The sequence below is a fragment of the Xiphias gladius genome, chromosome 15, assembly GCF_016859285.1.
Source record: "Xiphias gladius isolate SHS-SW01 ecotype Sanya breed wild chromosome 15, ASM1685928v1, whole genome shotgun sequence".
NCBI classification, from domain to species: domain Eukaryota; kingdom Metazoa; phylum Chordata; class Actinopteri; order Istiophoriformes; family Xiphiidae; genus Xiphias; species Xiphias gladius.
Genome location: NC_053414.1, coordinates 22,700,446 through 22,724,856, shown reverse-complemented (window position 1 = coordinate 22,724,856; position 24,411 = coordinate 22,700,446). Strand labels below are relative to the sequence as shown.

At 39.6% G+C, this 24,411-nt stretch overlaps 1 protein-coding gene across 1 annotated transcript in view; it reads left to right on the top strand.

The window, feature by feature from the left end:
- The window catches only part of rbm20 (RNA binding motif protein 20), a 50,801-nt gene that overhangs the window by 24,142 nt on the left and 2,248 nt on the right, over positions 1-24,411 (top strand). The window contains 13 exon segments of the mRNA XM_040147007.1: positions 7,361-8,408; positions 8,910-8,974; positions 9,421-9,530; positions 10,741-10,841; positions 17,780-17,926; positions 19,127-19,258; positions 19,335-19,414; positions 19,640-20,351; positions 20,441-20,527; positions 20,652-21,210; positions 21,923-21,988; positions 23,227-23,295; positions 23,298-23,347. Of these exon segments, the coding sequence (XP_040002941.1) occupies positions 7,361-8,408; positions 8,910-8,974; positions 9,421-9,530; positions 10,741-10,841; positions 17,780-17,926; positions 19,127-19,258; positions 19,335-19,414; positions 19,640-20,351; positions 20,441-20,527; positions 20,652-21,210; positions 21,923-21,988; positions 23,227-23,295; positions 23,298-23,347 (3,226 nt within the window).

Sequence of the window (24,411 nt, the reverse complement as noted above, 5' to 3'; positions counted from 1 at the left end):
CAATGTCTGAATTGCGCATGTTAATTTATGAGGAGATATTTCAATTAAAACTATAGTAAAACAGATTAACACTTTTTGTCACATCAGCTTTTTACTGTAGTTGTTTAAACCTACCAGGAGGAATTCCAGTTTTTTTTAGATAAGTTTATGCAGGTCATCTAGGTACTTTTCTCCTTTATGCAGAGTACTTTGTGAAATCAGAGATTCTCACGAGAACAAAAGAAGCCATTTGTAGAGTTTAAAGACTTCGACAGAGCTACAGAATCGATGCTCGGAGCCGTTATCACTAGTTCTCTTCGACGGAGATGGATGTGCACTCAACATTAGGCTCTGTATCTGTCAATCACCAGACACACTAAAAGTGAAAATCTCTGCCAGGAAAGAGTCAGTTACAACCATTTAGTCTCACAGACTAAATGGGTTGCATCTGTGGGTAGCATATTGTTTCTGTTCTTTAAAGAATATGCATTTTGCGCAGCTTTGAGAGGAGCGACGGAATATTTGATTTATATCTTACATGTGTTACTACAAAAGATGGCTGTGGCAGTGGGTCAGTAGTAATCAGACATTTTGTTGTTTTCTACCACTGTGAACCTCACTGCTGACTCTACATTAAGCGTTGCTTGGACCAAACTGCTGCCCATGTGGAAGCGGCAGTTTCAGGACTGCACAGCATTAACCGAAGGCCTCCTCTGTAAATACTTTTCTTCCCTGTGCACACACACATGCTGACCACTTGTGACTTTTCATCACATGCGTCTCTTCTGCCTGCCCTGTTAACACAGGGAAGCGGCGTCATTCACATAGGGAAAAGACCAGTTGCAGTGATGTTGTGCTAGCGTACATGTGCTAGCATTAGTCGTCATGTTAGAGGGAAGAGACATATGTCAGTCTCAGCTGCTGGGCAGAGGTCAGACTATGGAGAAGCAGTGCAGAGTGTAGTGTCAGAGATGTAACGTGGACATCCGCTGCCTGACTTTTCAAGGTTTGTGTGTTTCTTCCGATACCACCAGGTGTCCTTTTCAATATAAGCCTGTAGTAGTAGTAGTTAATGTGGTAGCAAGTCTTGTCAGCCGTACTGCGTTGGGGCTCTGCAAAGAGGCCGGATTTGTAATTGTCTGTGGAGCCGCAGTGTGTATGGAGCTTTTGGGATATTTTGTTGGATGTTTCACTGGACTCAGTGGAGGCCTATTCTGTAGGTGGACTTAAACTTAAATCCTTCCTCTAAATTGTTACTTCCTCCGATGAGGCTCTGTGGACTGATTGGACCCATGTGGCATTTTGTTGTGACTACGGAGCTGTCTCTGATCTTTGTGAAAGTGAGGACAATGAGGCTAAGACCTGGACTTTGAAAACAGAACATGCTAGTTTGCCAAAATTGTCCTGAAAAATATTTAATGCAGTTTTTAAAAAGTATTTTCATAAGTTATATTGTGTTGTTAGGCCACCAGGTATACATCTGTTGAAATGTGTGCAGAGAGTTGCTGGGCTCTCAGATTGGCTGAAATCTTTTTCAGTGTTGATGCATCGTTACCTTTAAAGTTTACGGTTTGCAGTGTGTCCTAAACGCTTTTGAATGTGTTTCTTCAATAAATGGCAGGAAACAGGACGTCAGCTGTTTATGACCAGCATTTAGACTGTATTAAATCCCAGTCAGATGATCACATTTTTATGCAAACTGAGTGATGCAGCAATGGATCACACTGGAGGTGTGGAGTTTTATGAAAATGGTTAATACTAACAAGTTGGGGTTTTTTTGCAATGCAAACATACTTTACTTCTTATGCTTTATTTTATTGATGAATGGCACTGTGTAGTTTTATCAACAAGTTTTTATTAATATTCTATATTTTATTTCTTATTTTTTATTATACATCTTACAATATTTCTTAAGTACTCTGGGGTTGTTTACAATATAAAGTATGATCACCATGCTCTGGAAAGCCAGAATTTAAAATGAAATTAGAAAATTAATAGAGTTTTTAATAGATCATTATGTAGTGTTATGCTTTTAGGATGCTTTGTTGAGCAGGAAAAGAAGGCGTGTGTTCAGCAGGGTTCCTGTTGGACACTAGGACTTTCACACTGAATGTGCGCCGGATGAGAAAGCCTTGCATCAGGAGCAGACATCCGACTTGAAAGTCATTTCAAATATTGCAGCCATTTCTCCATGTTATGTGATTATTTGCGCAACAGATTCAGAAAACTCATCATTAGACCTACAACTGATGGAGTGGCAGAAGCCAACACAGTATAGCTTAAAAGCAATGCTTGTTACGTTTACAATCTACCATCTTCTTTTAGTAGATAGTCTGTAAAATCTAGTCAAAGTATTAAAAAAAAAACTGCACAGGCAGAATTAGCAATAATAAAATTCGTTTACGTGCTTGAGTTTTTAAATAAGCACGAGGCTATTCTTAAGACTGAGCTAATACTCGCTGTCGGCATAGGAGTTCTGCCATGAAATGACTTTGAGTGTAAGAGGCGTTTTTCAGCGGTCAAAGGTACAAGTGAAGAGTAGGGCAACAGTGACACATGAAAAACAGACTGCCATTATATTTGAAAAATAAATTTACAAAAAAAAAACACAAAGCAAAACATAGAAAGGTCAGAACATCACAGCCAAACATAAGCTTTGTATATTATATTCTGATCTCAGACATGATCTCATTGAATATTTGCAACACTTTTGTCTTGTGGATGCAACAAATCAAGTGTGTAGTGGAACTGAAACTAATGGGAACTTGACACTCGAATAGACCTTGATGTAAGATCTCTGGTACAACTTAGAGGTTTGTTCAGTCAGATATTTGGTATTTTCCACAAAGAGTTTATAAAAACGTTCATGCATTTGTGTTCACTCTTAAGAGACAGTTCTTCAGCACAGAAGAAAAGAAAAATGTCTTTGCTGCTTTTGCTGATGTGTTTTAAATTGTGCGTCTCTAAACATGGATGTTTAGAGACGCACAATAAGTTTGTTTCCTTCTCCAAAAACTGAGTTTATCACTGCTGACAGGTCCCATTCTTCAGTAATTGTTTTTTGTCTGCCACTGAAAGCATAATAGCAGGTTCCCTCCGTTGCATGAATTTGCAAATATTCTTGAATGTAAGCTTTATGGGTTGCTAAACAATTGACACGTAAGTGATGATATTTTTTAAATGCATTTTTTATGCATAAATAACACTTTGCTACTCTGCTGTCTGCCCAGAGACTAGACAATGCTCCTGATTATCAGATCTTTGACGACAACAGAGTATGTACTGGAATATTATCGAATTCATTGTTGTGATACTGACAACTTACATCATACGTATTGCACACACTCAGCATCTCTCTCTGGTACTCCCTGTGCATATACTTACAAATACTCTAACACATTTTAACCCTAATTTTTATAGTTTTATAATAAGTTACTATAGAATGATAAACACATAAGGTGTGTGTGTCCCTGGAGGCGTCCTGGTGGCGTGGCTGTGAGGACTGTTTCAAAATAACATCATTATATCACAGTGAGACTTTACTCATTTTCTTCATTATTACATTTGCAGGTTTTTCTCGCTGTCATCCGTGTCTACAGAATCTCCTGTGACTCTTAAGCTCTTCCCTTCCACACCTGGTTCAAGTTTGTTCGACGCCTATATTCCCTATCGTCATTACTAGATTGGTCTGAAGTGTCTAGCACACTCTGCTAGCTTCCCAAGAGTCCATATTAGTCTATTGAGGACGCTGTGTCTCAGGATGGCAGAGGGCAACTCTAGTATTTATAGCTTTGAGTCATAAGTTGGAATGGTGTAAGTGTATCTTTCCATCAATGTGCTTGTTCGTCTAACAGTGTGTACAGGCAGCAGCAAAACTGGGGATTGTCAATTGTCCAAAATGAGTCAGTTATCTTAATTTTATGTGCTACCCCTTAGACTGTGGGATGTGATTTTACATGATTACAGGTCTGTTTTAACTTTCTACTGTATGCATCACAAATACATAAATATATAGAACCTAAACCAAAAAATACCCATGTGATCCTTTAACTTATTGCAAATAAATTTTCATCTATCGTTTTAATAAAACTTTTCTGATCCAAGATGCAATCTGCTTTACAGAGCAAACTTAGTAAACAAATGCTCAGTCATTATTTTCTACCAGATGTTTGTTTGGTTTGGTTTGACTTAAATTCAGTCACCAGAGTATATTTGAAATATAACTTGAAATAGCCTCTTAATGTATTTTAAGCATTCAGCTTTTATACCAGCAATACTGTGAGTGACTGAAGTTGCCTTAAATTAGGTTTTCATAAAATGTGTTTCAACATTATCTACTATGTGTGAAATTAGCAGGGCAACAGTCTGAAAGTGCCAAGATGGTTGAAATGGTTTCTAAGGCTTTCAAATAAAAAGCCTAACTTCTTTGAAAACAGCAGCTCTGGTTGATTTAGTATCCACTGTTGCCCTAAAATATGAATATTTTTACTTTTAAGTATTTAGACCAGAAAAATTCTAAATGATCTTGCTATCTGAAGTTTAAGTGAGTCAAATTTCTTCCACGTTTTCCAAATTAAAGTCTTAACTGGTGAGCAGCCTGGCTCCTAGTCTGCGTCACAGTTGATTGGACAAGTACTACAGATGTAAGCCATAACACTGATTATGACTTGTAAATGGAACAGATATGCCAAAAGGAAAGTTATATTGATGTAGTCAAGTCATTGTGATGTAGAGCTGCAGACATATAATTAGTTATTAGTCATCTCTAAATTAAAGTGGATTATCTGATTCTGCCAAGGTTTTAGAATTGCACCTGTATTGTGCAGTTTAGTGATAGAAATCAACTGAAATTGCACAACCTTTAAAACATATGAATTAATAAATTCTTTAACATTAACATTAAGCCTTAATTTTTTATATACTAAATGTAAATCTGTGAATTTTTTTTTTTCATCTCAAAATGCAAAACAAACTTACATCATTTAATTGAGTTTTCACTTTCTAGCTGAGGGAGTTGTGATGTCAGGATCATATGTCTACAGCAGGATAGTGTATACTGTAGCTCAGAAGGAGTATGAGTGATGGTTGTGACACGATGAGTGTTATGAAGTGACAGTGTAATCAAAAGACCATATCACAACTAAAGACGCCATCAAGAAGACAGGCCTGGAGGATTCATTTGCATAAATTCATATGTCTCATGTCTCTTTTTATATTTAAGAACCCGTTCAATCCACCTTTCCACATTTTTTTGAAGGATCTGTGTAAACATGATTACGAATAACCATAATGTGTCAATATCTCTATGTGCAAAGCTTTATGGCTGACAAATCTTTATCTAGAACAATTTAGAAATTCACCCTGCATAATCTCATTGGTCTGTCACCTTTCAGCAGGGTTGGTATGAGCAGTGGCTAGATAGGGGGGTGTCAGGTGCTTAGCATAGATGGTGTGACGAATAGTTGAGTAGACTAAGTTTAGACAGCATGTGAGAGCATTCATCAAAAACTGAAAGGACAGACCAGTCAAACAGGGTCACAGCACCGGTGGACGATGTGGTTTTAAGTGGTTCTATTACAGCAGTTTCTGTTATAGGAAGCTGGTGTGCAGTACAGTATGCTGGTAGGAAAATAGGCGCTTGGGCCGCTAACCTTTTGATATTTGAACCGTGCTCTATACAGCTGTCCCTCTTTTACTTCAACTACTCTCTCTTTATGCGAGAAATTAAAGTAACGTTACACGACCCATCCGTGTACAGTTTCTGTGACCACTCTATGAAAGATTAAATCCATTATTTTCCAGACTGGTGAAGAGTAATTGAAATGTAATTTGAGCTACAAAAGATGGCGGAGCTACTAGAATTGCTCTTGTTGTATCATCTCAAAAGGTAGCAAGCGCAACAAAACTAAATAATGGAGTAGAGACAGAGTCTGTCTATTGTAAATGTGCCAGTCTAGTGACACAATGTAGTCGGTCTAAGGAGGCTGCCCTCTGCTTATGTCTACGGTCTGAGATAAGAACTTGAGGATTAATTGTCTCTCTGGGAGTTCAATTACTTAGCAGGTGATTTTGCTTATCAGTAAGCCGGACAATCATATCTGCGAAACCAGGAGATAGACCGACGGGGAACCTTAGGTTTCAGTATTTCTTTAACAACTTTTGCTTCTTCAGGCCCTCAATATTCACCTCATTCCCAGTTCAATATACCTAGCAAAGTGCTGTGTAATACCTCTTGGCACAGATTACTTCCTTTGGTTTATCTTAAACCCAGCAGTGCTGACAGCCAGCTGACGGCTGTGCCCAACTGCGTCGGCCATCTGCTGGTTGATCACTCGTAAGATTCGACGTGTTTGCTGTTACTAGCTGTGAAGAAAACAGTTGTGTGAATATGAGGAGCTGAAACTTTCTAACAGCAAGTGTCAACAAGAAAAGGAAAACAGTGGAGTACTGAGTAAATATCTAGTTGAAACAACAGTAATGAAACCTTTTCTGTATTTTTTTTGGTTAATGAAAGTAGCTAGTTTAACATATTTGCTGGTGATTGCAAGTTAGCAGAGTCTCATTTGCTCATTAACCCTTTTCCACTGTACAAAACTAGTCGTTGTTTGGTGGTTTTTTAATAGTATACAAGTATTTAAATAGCTTTGGCATGAAGTAGAAACACTTTTTCCATGCGAAACATCTGTGAGACAATCTGTGACTTGCTAAAATTGTTTGCAGAGCCACAGTTTTTCCATTAGCAAACATAATGGCATTCCGTGGCATTCCATGCCAGTTTTCCTACCTAGTAGTTGAAAATTGAAAGCTAGTCCCAGTCACCTTCCACTAAATTTCATTGTTGGCAGTATAAAGTGTATCCAGTCTGTGTTTAAAAGGTCTAATAGACACTTACTCGTCGTCCACAATCCACACTTCTATATCCTGTTCACCCAGTAGATATCTTGAAAAATTTGTGTTTTTAACGTTAATTTCTGAATTTCATAATAAACATACGCAAAATGCTTCCATTTTATTTTTGGGACAACCCACCCTCATTCACATTGGTTCATTGTCTCTGCATTGATATTTCCTCCAGCTCCACTAGCTGGATTCATGCAACTGGTAAATGTATATCACACATTCCTGGGCTGGGAACTCAGAACATCTGAGTGTCTGCAGACTCAACTGACATCACATGATTTATAATAGAAGTAAAGAGAAGTCACAATATCTGATTGACTTGTTTGTGTCTGTTGAAAGTGCCTAGTCGAAATCTCACTTATGGAGCATGCTAATGATCACAGACACAAACACAAACTTCTCAGCTATTGTTTGACATCTAAAACGCATGGATTTGACCCTTGAGATTCATTAAGTACGGGATGTTTTTTTTTCCTCACAGCATCAGTGCGGTACCTGTGGACAGCACTGATAAGAAAGGCCCCCAGGTGGGAGGCCAGCTGCTAGGTAGTGTGCAGACGGGGCCTCAGCAGCAGAACCAGCAGCTCCTCCTGACTCCAGCTAGCCTCCAGCTTGCTCAGCTCCAGGCCCAACTCGCCCTCCATCGCCTCAAACTGGCTCAGGGGGGCAACACAGCCACTGCCGCCACTGTTCTCAATCAAGTTCTTTCCAATGTCGCCATGTCCCAACCCCTGTTCAATCAGCTACGGACTTCAACTATGGTTGGGAATCCACAGAGTGCCTTCCCCACAGGCTTGCTAGGTTTTCCCTCTTCAAATTCAGCCTTGGGGGCCTTGGTGGGTGGGGGATTCCATCAAAACCCAGGGAATGTAAGACTAAACCATCCTGGTGGAGGGGGCATAGTGGGCCAACAGGATGCAGAGTATAGCAAAAAGTCAGGGTCAGCTTACCCTTCTGATACTGACAGGCGTCTTCAGTACAACTTAGTTGGAGACACATCTGCAGCATCAGCCACTGCTGGTGATGGACAGTACACAGTGATTAACACTCAGGCAAAAAACATGAGCAATGTTGGTTTTCAGAGAGATTTCTACGGGCGGGATATTCAGGGGCAACAAGCTGGATTTACCGTCAATGAGCAGAACTTGAATGTTTATAACTCCACCGGGCATAAGGAGCAATGGAAAGGCCCCGCTAGCCTGAGTCACACTGGAAAGGTGGATATGGTTCCTAATGCTGCCGCTGTGTGGACAGCAGCTGGGCAGCCAATTAGGTCTCGAACGGAGCTGTATAACCCAGAGGAGCCAACCTCTGATCCCAAGTTCAATCAAAGTGGTGGGGTTTCCTCTTTGGGTTCAAGTGGCACGCAGGGATTTGTGGGCTACCAGCCCCGGCACGGAAGTGAGGAAACCCTATCTACAGGTACCAGGACACTTCAGCCTTATCAAGTCAATGATTACCATGCTGTCACACCCACTCAACTACCACACCAGTGTAGCATCTGTGACAAGAAGGTCTACAACCTCAAGGTGAGTGAACTGATCAGTCAAAACCTAAATTCATGCTTGTTTGGCCAACATAATTGCACACCAGGAACTAAACACAATTATTCACCCCAAGTGTAACATTTGTCAGCTCATACCTTACTTAAAAATACACAATGGAGAGTTAAACAGCAGGCAACCTAGTCCCTGAATAGTTTCTCCAAATAAAACAGGAGGTCATGTAATGCTCCTAAGATTTTTTTAAATGACTAAAATTTGTCCTGGCTTTGGGTGAGAAAATGGGCATTTCGGCTCGAAAATAGCTGATATACTGTAGCTAAATGTTTTGATTTGAGTGGCAGCTAATAACTAAGTGATCCAAGATGTTGTCTCTTTAATTGCTCCCAGCCATGAGCTTATACAAGGGGTATGTAAGAGCTACCAAGGGAGGGCAAGCAGTGAGCCTCCAGTGTGTCCAAGCTTTTTGAGTCTATGTTTGGATGGTGTGTGTGTGTGTGTGTTTTGTATGTATGTGTGTGATTTTAGGACTGGGACCAGCACGTGAAGGGAAAACTACACCTGCAGAATCGAACATTGTACACAAGTGAAAGGTGAGTCAAATGCAACTCTAAAATTCATTGCACAGAGTTTAAAATAGCTTGAGATTGAAACGTGCTCTCCCATGTTGTTTTACCACTGAGTGACAACTTCAGATATTCAAAAGCTTGTGGCGTTACATGGTTTATTCTGTTTTTAGTGTACTGTCAAAAAGGTTTGAGTAAAAATGTTGCTTTTATTATTATTCTCGACGCTGATTTGGTCATTTTCCCGCTCTCTTACCAGCTGTGTTTAAATGTGAAATTTTTTAAAAATCTTTAGCTCTATATTGATCATTTTAGACCAAATCTTTCGTGAGTGTTGGAAACATTTTATTTTCCTTTTCCTTGCTCTATATACAGCTGTCTTAATGTTTCTATGAATATGAGCTCTGTCACAAGATATGAGTGAGCAAGGCAGGGGAGAGGCATCTAAAATCAGCCTTCTATGATTGTTGCAGCTCCGGCGTGGTATCAGCTGGAGCTGTTCACTACGCCGTCGGCAGGCCTTCTGGTGGAGGTCTGAACCCCGGAGGGACAAACTCCATGGTCTACTCTGTTGCAAGTCAAGGTAGGATAAGCCATTCATCACCACCACCAATCAAGTGTCCCTTTTTACTGGTGATGTTAGAGTGATATTTTTCTGATTGCTGGAATACGTGAAATGGAGTGATAGATGGAGGTCAGGGGCTATTTTTAGAGTTACGTGAGAGTATGAAGCAACTTGTTTTTATAAATTGACACAGTGTATTTTGATACATTGATATATAATTTTAGAAAAATGTGTTTTTTAATCAAAAATATCGTGACCACAACCAACCCAAACCTTAATTCATACTTGTTGGGGGTTTATGACTTTTGTTGCACATATTATAACTGCAAACCCACAAAGCTTATGACTTCTTTGTTGTGCTTTTCTACACATAAACAAACTAAGCACCTGTTCTCTTTCATAACGATAGTATCTCTCCACTGTATTACATATCCCTTATGTATTCCCTTGTGTAAAATTACTTCAAGACGTAGGGGGTGGCCCAGACAGTGAAAAGGCCTTTGTGTCTAACCCTCATTGTTCACAGTTTTCATGGAATGGGTCTTTTAGCAGCCTCAAGTTGGAGAGATGGCCTCTGACTCTTAGAACCAAGGTTACACATTTGACCTTTCAGTTCTTTGCTCTCCAGTTAAGTATTCAGTGTTTAGAAAGCTGTAGCTGTAAATAAGAGGTGTCTTCTATTGAGCAATTCAAGTCACACAGCTAATAATGTGCCATTATACAGAAATCTAGAAGCCATACCATTATTTTTACAGTGCATTTAGCTAATTAGTTTAGCTGTTCAGAAAGAAAAACCCTGTCTTTAGAGTGTAGATAAGCCTTAATTTAACCTTTGGATGTACATTATGGAGGTACCCCAAACTTCAATTTAAAATGAGTTTTCAAATCTTCCGTTGTGAACACCAAACCATCGCTGGAACAAACCATAGGGTATAACTGAGAAACTGAGTGTGCATTGACATCACAGTACAGTATCACCACATTTCTCAGATGTCAGTTCTTAGCACTGATGCATGTTTTGATCCCTTTTCTTTCAACCTAGTGTTTTCAAATTCCATAAACAAACAACAAAAAAACTATTACACAATTTAAAATGGAAAAACTAATAATGATTTTGAATGAGAAGCTGTATTTACAACATTGAAGTCAACTAATGTAACTTTTTCCCCACTACTTGGTCTACTGTATGAGGAAAATTTTAAATTCAAATTTCAAATTGTTTCCACAGATGTATCCTCAGGAGCCACTACATCATACTTGCCAGCTGCAGCCATGAAGACTTATCCCATGTCAGACACAGGATTTGCCTCACACCAGCCAGAGTCAAAGGTCAGATAAACGTTTTTTGTTTTTTTTTCTTGTTTTTTGAGTTTGACATGGGCATGTAAATCAAAATTTGTGACAAGTTCTGAAGAATGCTTGTGATAAATAAACATCTGTCACACTCGAACATGAATCGGGTTGTACCTTGACTAATAATGTTTCACTCATGTCAATGAATCTTGGAATAATATACACGGAGTGCACTTGCCACTTTTTTCTTTTTTTCTTTTTTTTTTCATTGGTATTCTTTGGTGCAGGGTAAGAGAGTCAGACTGATAGGCTATGGTATGTTATCATAGTTGATCTCTAATTACGTTTACACAGCATTTCTTCAACGGCATTTCTTCCATGTATCCTTAAAGATTTTGTTGCTCCTTAGCAGGAAGAAGTATATAAGGTGCGTAAGGACTGGATGCTAAATGTGTTTTGCGTAATGAAAGGACCCAGATCTCCATGTTGACAGCTGCTGGGGCCCACCAGCAGGCTTTGTATGGGCTTGACAACTATTTCACTGACCTGGTTAGCCAGGCAAAGTGTGTCATTAAATATTGGCTATAAAACTACATGTTTTCATAAATCCATACTTTACAACTTAATGATTTTCCAGCCCCTGGATACAATTTAAGTGGTTAAATGTAGACTTAATAACAGAAGAGCCTCTGTATTGAAGGACATGTTGTGTAACAGTGAACATAACTTTTTTCCTTTTAATTGTAATCACATTAACTGATTCCTCTTATTTTCGGCAGGTGAACATATGTTTCACATTCTTAGGTGCATCCTTCTGTAAAAATTTGTTTAGGCCAGACACAACTCAGCCGTGTCTTTAATTGTCTGCCTTTCAGAACAAAAACAGTTTCGTGTTAACTAAAGAGCGAGGTGAAAGGCATCTGAATATAGTCCCAGCAAAACTGAGGAAAGCCCGGCCTGGTACCCAGCACGCAGCTTTCAACAGTCAGCAGGCAGTAACACACACATACCTGGACACAGACACGTAGTGTACAAACTGTGCGGACTTGTACAGTGTATATATTATTAATTTGAGCTGCAATTTTCCTACACTTCTGTAACATACCCTACCACCCCTTGAATTTTAAAGTTATGTCCAGAAAATACATTGCATAATGTGTAACTGTATATACTTGCACCACCTCTTTTAGTTGATTTTACAGATACAACAATGATTGAAACAGGGATAGACAAACAAACAGGGTGATGTGCAGAACTTGACATAGTAAATTTATAAAAGAAAACAAACAAGGATAAAATAGTCATAATAATTATAATGATTGTGACATTATGCAGTTACTGCCTGTGTTTTAGGTAGTACTGTAGTGTTTTAGGGGAGATCTGTTGTAGTATGTGTGCTTTTGTGTATGATTGTATATGTATGGGACAGAAGAGACAGAAATTAATAAATAATAATAAAAATAATAATAATAATAATGATAATACATGTATGAAGAAAGAGTAATAAATGTGTACTAATTAGGGAAGAATGAAAAAAATAGATAAATCAAGTAATAAATAACTAAATTAATGGCTTATTATTGTAGTATGGGGGGACCTGGCAGGGCTTGAGAGCTGTCTTTTCAAACAATGAGGGGGAGGGGGTTGTGTTACATTGGGTAGACAGGTGATATTGACAAAGGGAGTCCAGCATGTGTGAAATGAATCTATTTTATTGTTTTCAATGCTCTTTGTCTTTCTGTAGAGATGTGTCCAGATACTAGGATGCCAGTGGGCTGTTGAAAGGTTATTTCTGTCTTTCAAGTTTAGGCCTTTTGTCTTTTTTTAGCGATTGTCAAGGCGACCATTCTTGGTTGTTCTTATTTCAGTGGTGGTTCAACTGATGAAAGATCTCCTAGCACACATACAGATGGGAAGGCTGGAATAATGCGACCTACGGCTGAGGATAGTGTATGTGTGATGCTTGTCCAGAATGTTTGAATGGGTTGGCAGAGACAGTTGGCATGACGGTGATCATCCGTAGTGTTTGATGTGCAGTCTGTGGTATCATCTGTGAGTCCCATCTTGTGTAGACTATATTGGGTGAGGTGAACTCACCCAATATGATTGAGATTTTAGAGTTTAGTCCTGAATAAGCCTTGCACCAGCTCTTTAAGCTACGAGCTATATTAAATCACAACATTTTCCCACGTTTAGACAATTTGGGATTTTCACAGAAATGTAAAATAAAGCCTAACAAGACTCTGAGCTGAATACTTTAATAATAAAGGTATTAATTGAAGGTACTAATTTTACTTACCTCTTACAGAACTCACAGCAGTTCTTAAAGACGCTTCTTAGGTATTTGCAGAATCTTGAGTCTTGTCTTTAAAGCCACTTGTGTTGTTCTGAGCTTATCATCTATATCATTAACTTAGCAATGAACCATTTGAATTTTAGGCACAAAGTGTATTTTGTACATGATCATGCAATTCCGTACACTTTATAGAGTGTAAAAAGATTGCACTTAAAGAGAATGTGGGTAATGAGTACAACCATTTATACAGGTAAAATAAGCAAATAAAAAAAAAAAAAATAAGAGCTCAGTGGTAAAGGAAAAAAAGAGTTTTTTTTTTTTAGTGAAAACTAAGATTAAAATACAGAGGACAATTTGGGCCACGTAAAGAAATGTGTTTAAGATCTGAGAATAAAGAAGAGTATGATTGATGGGGGCTGTAAGATTCTGTGGCCATGTTGTTTAAATTACATCCCTTCTTCCATTCCAATAAACGCTGATGTTGTATGACCGTGTTTTTTTTAATATCAACCATTTGTGCTTTTCTTCATTGCCATGGGAACCAATTTAACAGGAGCCTTCAACCGAGTGATGTGAAAGTCATATGCTTCATTGGTTGGTTATTGACAAAGGGTTTTATTGTATCAGTGGAAAAATATTTATAGGCTGTGCTACATGAGCTAATGTTAGTTGCTATAAACACACACCTGTCGAAGCAGAACAGATGGGGTTTTATTGTTTTTAAATCCCCGTGTTGAGCAGAGCACTCGCACTGAAGTGCACACGCAAACACATGCAATGATTATTTGTGAACTATCGTTGTGTTTTATTTGTGTATGTACACATTATAATTAAAAGGTAAACACATCTTACATAAAGTTTATAGAAACATACTGCATTAGTCACACTAAAATAAAACCCCTTTGGTAAAGTAAAACTGAACATAAACTTCAATGAAACTGATTTTGTGATCAAAATAAGTTTAAACCAACAGTATATATAATCTGTAGGTAAAGGCTCACAAACATATGCCTTAGCACATACAGTGCATACAAGCGTACACATATGCATGCTTACACACACACACACACACACACACACACACACACACAGACGCTCCTTAGTTTGGACTGCAACGTCCAGCAGCTCAGCTTTAAGCAACACAGTAGCTTCATGTAAAACAGACCTCAAACAGAGATCAACAGCGGATTACAGCTAACTTAGCCCTGGGCTGTAAGGAGCGCAGACCTAAAGACCGCTGGGTCACACCCCGTGGCAGCGGTGTAAAGTTTCAGTATGCTGAGAGGCTGGTAAAATGATCTGAGGGATCGGCGTGTGAGCACTCTGTGTAGGAACGTGGGGGAAAACTGTGAAACCAAACTAACCGTCTTCCTGGAACCTTCAGCATGGACCCTGCTTTGTGCAAATAAACAGACATGTCCTTAGGACAGATTCCAGCTAATGTCAGTCAGCATGCTGTCAGTGAAATAGGAAAGCACCATGTGGAATGGTTGTTATCCTTTACAACATTTGGCCCTGGTTCACCAGGTCATAGTGCTGAGAGTGTGAAGTTTCCAGCAACATCCCATATGGCTGAACACCCTGTGGCAGGTAAAGCTACTACCGCTGCTGACCGTAGTCTAGGGGGTGCACATTGTCTGTCAGTAGATTTCAGTAGTTATCTGTAGATGAAAAAATACATAAAAGGAAAACATTGATGTCAATTTTCATAACTGTTTTCTTCAGGCTAAATTTAGAATAACAACTGATTAAACTCAAAAAGGTTTAATTATACAAGGTATATTTCAATCATAGTTAATTTCCAGTTTAATTAAAATATTTTTGGCAATTATTTGGAGCCGACCAAGCCAATTGGCTTCATTATTAATACAAAATACGACTTTCTCTTATGTATTTCTTCCTGTAGTCTTTTAGTATTAGCTTCATGTTATAATGAATGTTAGTGTCTAAGCTGTTTAGCGTGGGTGATTCAAAACCTGAAACGATGACATTTTTTAGCCAAGGTGTTTGTTCTTGTTGTTCCTTCTATTGAAAATCACACCTGCAAAGTAGAGCATTGTAAGGAAGTCCTGGCAGTGTGTGTAGTGACTCCTTGTGAGTACACAATGATGGAGCCTAGCTCTGCACTTATGGTTTGTGGTCAACAGAAACAGCTACTGCTCTAAGCCTGATCTAATCTCAACAGTGATATCAGTGCTGTGGTCAAGCTGTCTGGGCTTCCAGACACAGGTCAGACATTAGTGGATGCAGTGAGCAAAGAACAACACTCTTGTTCTCTCTAATATTCCAAGGGCATAAACAGCCTATTCCTGGATCTGTTTATAGAGCCCAACCTGCACTGACCTTTATATTTTCTGGTGGGGGCAGTGGCATTGGCACAGGGCTGTTAATAGAATTATCACTTGCATCTGAAGCTGTTAATGTCAGCTTGCTGGCCAGAAACCATTAAATTGTGGCATAGCAATCCAGTAATCCAGCTCATCCAGGTCTCTTATTGGGAGCGGTAACATGGTGTTTCCACACTTTGTGAATAGAAATTTTGGTCCAAAATCTATAGTACCCAATTTGTAAAGGAGCCAAAGGCACCTTTTAAAAAGTATGAGTCTTCAGTTTATTAACTAATTCACCATTTCTGTCTCAAGTTATCAATCAGGATTTTGTGATATATAATCGCCTGTTATTTACGGATCACTTGCGATCAGTGCTTCATATATTCTTTGAATACTGATGCAGTTCCCTCTGATTATGTTTTGACATGCAGAGCAAAGTGACTTTCAGATCGTAAAAGTTTCCTCCTCCCCTTAATATATTCTACATTTCATGGCTATTGGACCCAGTGTGAAGTGTTTGTTAGTGTTAGGTTTTCCCTGAACAAATTCCCTGTAAAAACAGAGACCCTGGCCGCTTGTCCACGGTGGAATTAGGACCCCCAGTCTGTCCCACACATGGGACTGTCTGTCAGCTCGAGAAGCAGGAAGAGGAGGAGGAGCACTGTTGCAACATGTGTTGCAGCATAATGGTTGTGAAAATAAGACGCCCTGATATAACAAGCTGAATTTACAACTGCTTTCTGCAGTGATATTAAAGGAACACGAGTTATCAAATAGTATGTGCAACGGTTAGTTTGATGATGAATATATAGTAGAAAGACAGATGAAATCATTCAATTGTCATTGCCCTTTTTAAAATTTCAGGGGAACTAATGGGAAAGATGAAATGAGAACTAAAAGGGGGTCATGCAGCTCATCAGAACAGTAAAGATGCATATAATGCACGATGCAAACTGGTCTTCTTTTCCGCATGCCTCTGAATCACAGCATCCAGCGTTCCTGCTATGGTAGAGATACTTCTTTAGATTGTTTCTTCTGGCTACATTGCATGTCTTTGGGCAGAGACAGAGGTCGAAAAAACTTGGTGGTGAGTCAAAAATAGGGAAAGACAGAGGTAAAGACGACAGCGATTTGAGGATAAATGGTTCGGCAGGGAGCAGGAAAAGAGATGATTTTATATATTTGAGCTGGAAATAAGAATGGAAAAATAAAATCCGAGAAGATAAAGAAACAAAGACTTAAACTGTTAACTTTATCTGCCTAAATAATAAAGCAATAAAAGTACATTTTAATAGTAAATAAGCAATAGATTGTCAGAAAAATATAAAATATGGCTACTTAACATAACAACAAAGTGATTTTACCATATCTAAAACCAAAACAGATATAATTTTCACCTTCTCTGTACTGTATCTCTGCAGCCTCCTGTATCTCTACGAAAAATATTTTACGCATACTTACATTACTCATCCACCCAGTCTCCTTTAAGATAAAAAAGGGGGAAAGGCAGACGGATGTTGGGCAATGCAGGTCGCTATACTTGGCAGCCAAGAAGATTCATGTCAAATGTGTGACATAAATCTTGGGGCCAGTCAGCTGACAAGTCTCTTAATCCAAACAAGAAAACTTTCATTAACACTGCTGCACTATTGCCAAGGAACTATAAATAGATGCAATGAAGTGGGCTGCATCAAGGAGGGAAAATGACATGACATCCTGTGTGATGGTGTTAACATTGATGTTAGACAGTCTAGTTTTCTGGAGTATGTTTGACTCTGATGTGCTGCACAGATTGTTAAAGGATCACGCAAACATTTTTGGAATTATTCTTTTGTGTTGTCAGCCCCACAGTTAGAGGAGAAGATCAACTTCATCTCTGTGTGTCCAGTTGAGGGTTAAGCCTATCTTCACATGATTACTTTTATCCTTTGTCAAAAGTGTGGGGGAAAAAAAGACAACTTTGAAAACACCCCAACTTTTGTAGTTACATGTTATATCTTGTACAGTTATCCATGTGCAATCAAAAGCAGTGACAAAGTGGGGATGGGTTAGCTTACAGTTAGCTTACACACTGCAACTGGATTTCTTGACCAACAACAGCTGGGTTTAGTGGCTGCACGCAGCAGCTCAAAAGTCCTGTTCTCGTTTTGGGGTTAGCAGGTTTGTGGACTGGAGTTAACAAGTGAACAGAACCAGACGACCAGCTCAGTATATACCGGTCATGGTGTTAATGGCATTGTAAGCAAGATGAGGTTATATGTTCAACAGATTTTTGCCAATGATTTGTGTGGTGCTTAAAACACTGTTCTTGGTTCCGCCAAGTTTATAACTTTTTGGATTATTTTCAGCCATTTCCACCCAGAAAAGCAACCTCAGGGCGAGTCGTTCACATCTGCAACCTCCCTGAAGGCAGCTGCACAGAGAATGATGTCATCAACCTGGGACTACCCTTTGGCAAAGTCACCAACTACATCCTCATGCGCTCTACCCATCAGGTACAATAACGTTGTTATTTGTCAGTTACGTGTTATTTATATTTATCAATAAATAATTTAGAAACATTTTGAATTTCCCTTCCTAGGCTAAACATTATAAAAATCTTATATATAAGATTTTTGGTCCTCGGTTGACACACCCATTTCACGCATCATACACTGAGCTGTGAGATAAACCAAATATTAAAATAAGCACCATGTAGGGTCAAGGGTCACAGCCATCTTCTCATGTGTGTAATCAACAGAGATTCCAAGCCCAATGCCAGCATGTCTAGTCTAATGCCCATTATTTAAAGTGGCTATAATCAATAACTGACTACTACTGTTTTACCGTTGACTACTACTTGTCGATGATTGTTTTGATTCACTCTCCCCACTGTCATAGCTTCGTTGTCAGCCCCAGCAGGCAGAGGTTTTCTGTGAAAAAGCTCTAAAAACCCACTGTTAGCTACCTGCTCCACATAAAAAGACTACCTGGTAAATATAGTGGAGCATTTAGCAGCTATAGAGCCAGATATTTACCTCAGTTGTTCGAGACCAAAACAGAGCTAAAAGAGGTTGAATATTGGTCTTACATTTGCCAGGTGACCAGAAACATGACTCCACATGAACAATAATGTTGCTCTGTAAACTGCTGGATGTAGAAAGTGTTTGCTAACATGTTTACCACATCAACTTAAGAGGTCATGATATGTCAACGTTCTGTGCACAGCTGGTTTCTGCTGCCCCCAAGTGGTTTCTGCACTGACGTGCTCTAAAAAACATGTTGATCCTGTGAAGATTTTCACTTGAAGGAGATGTGTCAAAATTCAAATCGCCATTATGGTTATCAGCAGCTATTTTTAAGTTGTAACTGGTATGTGGTCTCATGTACTTTGGCAGAACTTGCTGGCGGTTTAACTACCAGTACATGACAGCTTACTCAGGTTGCAGCGTTTCATTTGTCAGAACTGATATGTACCATTAATATCACCCCTAACTAATTTAAGGCATTCGTACTAAACCCATGTTATTACTTACGGGGACTAAAGCAACTGTTCTGGTGATTTATTATGGTATTGAAATACAATGCCTCGTTATGATGATTTTAAAAGATTCGAGCGCATCCAGTCTAACATTTATGTGTATGTCCTGCACGAACGACCATATAACTGTCAGGGGGGGATTATTTTTTACAGCCAATTTCTGTTCTCCCATCAGGCATTTCTGGAGATGGCGTATATTGAAGCTGCTCAGGCCATGGTTCAATACTACCAACTTATTCCAGCTATGATTAACAATCAGAAACTTCTTATACGAATGTCTAAGAGATACAAAGAACTGCAACTCAAGGTAAGACTGAAGAACAAAATGAACAGCAGGTTATAGACTGTTTTAGCCGATCACTTAAACTTTCTATTCTGTTCAGAAACCAGGTAAAGATGTTCAGTCGATCATCCACGATATCACCTCTCAGCGGGAAAGGGATGAGATGCAAGAACTTGAACAGTAAGGCAACTTAATCATTTGTGCTTTCAGTCTCAAATGGTTGTTTTTGTGTAGCTGAGTTCTTTGAACCAATATCAGAGGAAAGCAAAATGGAAAACTGGAGATATAAAAATGTCACAGATTATTACTTAATTAGAATCAGTGTGACTTTTCTGAACCAAAAAATTCCACTACAGAGGACAGCTTTTGAAGATTCCACAATGTAATCTACTTTTCATCTTTCAGCAGCTACATGCCAGAGAGAGCACGGTCTCGCAGCCCGATCAGCCGCTCTCTGAGTCCTCATTCCCATAGCCCCAGTTTTACATCGTGCAGCGCAGCCCACAGCCCCCAGGGGGCACCATGCAGGGGTCCGGAGAGAAGCAGCAATGGCCTGGGCCCCTGTCGGAGCTCTTGGGATTGGTCGTCACACTTAAGAAGGGGTGAGGACGAAAGGGAGAGGGATGACCCATGGAGGAATGGGGGAGGCATGGATGACGATCGGCCTAATGGGCGGACGGCTGACCGCCGGAAGGCCTACCAGAAACCCTTGGATCATATCAGCTTGAGATCTGCAGATGAGCGAGGAGGAGGTGGCGGAGGAGGTGAGGGGATGAGGGGCAACAGAGACCGGCACCCACGAGGCAGCCCTCTAGGCATGTCCTTCAACTCTTACAGGAACATGGAGGACGAATTCTACATGAAAGAACAAATGTACAAGTCTGATAAGCCGCCCAGACCTCCATACCAAAGGCATGATACAAAGCCAAAGAAGAGGGATGGTGGTGACTACCATGGTAGGTCGAGGCACTCTGAGTTTGAGATGAGTGAAGAGCCACTTTGCAGAACACCAGAAGAAAAGAGGCAGAGTTCCCCAGGCATGGGCAGGGGCAGAAAGACAAGCAGGAGGCACACCACTGCAGAAAAACATGAGAGAGGAAATTCTCCTGAAAATACTGTGAGTAACTTTTGTTAATGTGCATTATTGTTGTATACCTGCTCGATGTGACACATTGTTACTAGCAACTATGTCAATACTTTTCTCAGGATCGCCAGTCGAAAGAAAAATCAGTTTCACCTCAGCAAAGCAATAAACCAAAAGAGGCTACTGAATGTAGTAAAGATAGAGACACTGTGAGTAAGCGTTTTGATCTGCATGACGCATTCAAACTCCTTCAGATCCTTATATAACCCTACAGGCGAACTGTAAACATGTTTATACCCTCTTAACAGTTCTCTTCCTGATCCATTTCCCTAGGAGAAGGAGTGGGAAAGTGGAGTTGACACTGATGAGGACAGTTGGTATCCTAAGAACATGGAGGAACTGGTCACTGTAGATGAAGTGGGAGGAGAAGACGATTCCATTATTGAGCCAGACCTTCCTGAGCTGGAGGAGTATGTATCCTGCCCCAAAGAGCCTGCAGAGGAAGAAACAGCAGACAAGCATATATCACCACCTACCTCTTCCTTGGAGGCCAACCAGGAAAAGTCCTGTATGGACGCTGGACACCAGGCAGACACATCTGTAACTGAGAAAGCAGGGGATGTTTTAACTGCAAACAGTCCTGGAGAACAGAAACTCAGTCAAGAGGCTCCTGAGCTGCCAGTCACTATCGTTAGTGACTTCCCCAAGGAGGAGTTCAAGGGTGCACCGGAGGAGATGTGTTTAGAGGATAAAGTAACCAACAGTGGGCCAGTAGAAGAGCCAATGGAAAATCACATTAGCGTATTAGAGGACAGCAAGACCCAGGAAGTAGGGCAGGTCACGGAAACAATCACTAACGGGGCACAACACAAGGATGTCATTCTTAAAAAAGGTACTTTCCCTATGAGAAAATCAAATGTTCTGTAAAGATTATACGGATTTCCTTTCAGGATGGTCAATCAATTGATGCACACACATCCTTCAGGGTAATCTCCACAGAAAGCTTCTTTTGAAGCGGTCTTGATGTCCGTCAGTGGTCTGACTCAATGAACAGATGTTCCTCCATTATATCAAAGGTGGCAATTCACACTGACTCAGAGGCTCCTGGCTGGCTCCAAATCCATTTTTTTTTCTCTAGTGTACCAATTCAAACAAATGCCCTGCTTTTTATATGTTGTGAACTTATTAATGGCATCGTTGCTTCAGAACCACTCGTTTCTCTTTTCATGTGAATTCCCAGTGAGTTCTTTTTTGTAAAATGTGATTGCGTTTGTGAATTCGTTGAGTACAGTCACCTGCTTTTCTCATAACTTGTTACTTTATTTTCTATGCAGCCTAAATAAACTAGTTTCACACAGAACACATAGGACAACAGAAGGGTCAACAGTTGAAACAGCAGGTTTTGATTATAATTAGAGCAATATAACACAGTACACACACTAATTGCAGGGATGACTGTTGCAAGGAAACAGATTCCTCCTGCAACTCTTTTAGATATTATCCTTAATTCATTACTAAAAATATATTGTCAGGTAAAAGTAAGTATAATTTCTAAGGAGGTTTTGTGCATCCTGCCTTTTTCATAAATGTTATGCCTTTTGTAGAGATTGAGGCCCCCTCACCGTCTCGTGAGCAAGACAAAGCTGTCAGTGAACACAGCATCCCTTTGGGTAAGAATGATGCTTTTTTTTAACCATTCTGGTTGAGTGTTGTACTGAGAATGGAGAAAATCATTGAGGATTTTAAAACATAGTCAGTATGGTTCCTATTTTGTCAGCAAATATCAGCTTACATTAAACAGATTATTGCAGAAGCAGTAACGATAAAAATTGAATCAGGTTTCTCTGACTAGATTCTTCCCAGCGGTCCCTGGACTGGTCTATATTTAATCGTTGTCGCAGATGTGGAGGTTCATGGAGTCTTGAGCCTGTGGTCTTAGTCCTAACGATACAGTGTTATCATGTACACCATTAACAAGTGCACTGCCAACCTGTTGTATTAGCACTCTAATTGCCTGGAATTGCTTGGCCACTTGCTGACCTATTTCCAGGTCGTAAAATGCACCCCTGAGAGATGAGTATTTATATTATTATTGGGGCCTGAATGACACGGCCAAGCACATGGCCTGTGTTGGTCCTGCTGCATGGACACTTACATAAGCCCTGGTGCAGTCTGGCAACAAGAGACCACGGTACAGACTGAACAGCTGTGTGTGCTGTGAGCTGTGTGGCTATTTCTGTTGTATGATGCCCTAAGAGTGAGCGTGTGTGTCGAGGCAAACTGTGCCCATTGGTACCATGCCTGAGACAAATATAACACAGAAGAGTCGCCTGGTTGTTGTCATTGCCATTTTGATAATTTTGTATTATATCCTATCGATCTGGAATGGGAAGCTGCCACCCAGATACGTGTTGTTGAAATGTGCTCGCCTGAACAGCGCGCTGTTGAAGGACTTAAATAACATGCATGCTTGCTCTTGCCATCTGATTCCATGTTATCGAGATAAGATAGTTGTATGAGAATACACACTGAGAGGACATACATCGACTCAATCGAATTGACCCAGTGTTGTGGTGGAGAGTGGCGTAGTGAGGGGTGCACCCAGTGAGGTTACATTATTCAGCCTGCCACTGTCAGAGGCATGGCTTAGTTTGAAAAGATAAGGATGAATGAACAAGGAAAAAAGTTCTATAATAAATAAAAGAAACTGGATATTTTTTTCACTTTCCAAACTTGGATTTGGATTAAATTTTTTAAATTTTCATTTTCAGAGTAATACACAAATTGCAACATTTAATCAAATGGATCCCAGTTTTGCCTTAAGTACTATTTGCTGGAAATACCCGTTTTTCTGTGGTACCGATTTTTCCGCGATTGAATTCTAATTGTTGTGTTCGCTGTCTAATAGGAGTGGAGTTCATTGTGCCAAGGACCGGCTTTTATTGTAAACTCTGCGGATTGTTCTATACCAGTGAGGAGAATGCAAGACGACCCACTGCCGCAGCACTGTGCACTACAGGAACCTACAGGTACGCACTGCACAGTGTCACACCAGTCCTTCGGCTGACGATGATGACAAGAGGAAGAAATAAGTTGATAATCTGCAACTGAACAGTTCCACATTTCATTCAGTCTTTTCCCCCCTGCCTCATATGAGCATGCCGACCCTCAGTAAATGTGTGTCTGTGCGGGTATCCACATATACGATTATGTCTGCGTGCTCATTTGATGTCACTTCTTTTACAATAGTGAGTGTAGTGTCAGGTGTTGAAATCTGTGTGGTCAACTGTCAGTATGGTCTGGTGGCAAAATTTCAACACCCATTTCTGAGTTGGTGAGGAATCTCTTTATTTTGTACTCAGTACATAAGGTACATTCAGCATATGCATATTATATGTTTTCTTTGCCATCCGTTAAATGTTTGCCTTATTTCGGGGATGAATCTGACTAATTTTTAATGAAATACGCTGATTTTTCCTCAATCACATTAGTGTGATCCTCAGTAAGGTACTCTATGGTATGTAATGTATGATTTCTTTTATGCACTGTGTAATTTGGAAACATCAAACCTCAGCCAAAATATTTGAAAACAAACTATTCTGTCCTCAAAAATAGTTTTTTATTTTTATTTTGTAAATGCAGTCTTTTATATACACTCCAATAAATTGTAATTTGGCAAAATGCACAATAATGCTAAAACAAATAGTTTAATAATTGACTAGTTAGTCAGCATAACATTTATAGTATTTCTATTATATTAATTTTGAGAACTGATTAAGAGTCATTGATCAAGGAAAAACACTGCAGATTCTGAAATTTGAAGATTTATATTGCTTTATATTGAATGTCTTTGTGCTTTGTACTGTTGGTTGGAAAAAAACAAAACAATTTAAAGACACCACCTTGGGCTCTGGATTTTTTAAAAGTATTTTCTGACATTTTACAGAGTAAATGGTGAATTGAAAAAAAATATTTATCAAAAAATGCAAAAACATGAATGCAGTCAGATGGGCATACACAAACTCAGACAAACACAACAGTATATAAAAGCAGTATATACTGATACAGCCTAGCAAACACACAAACACACATG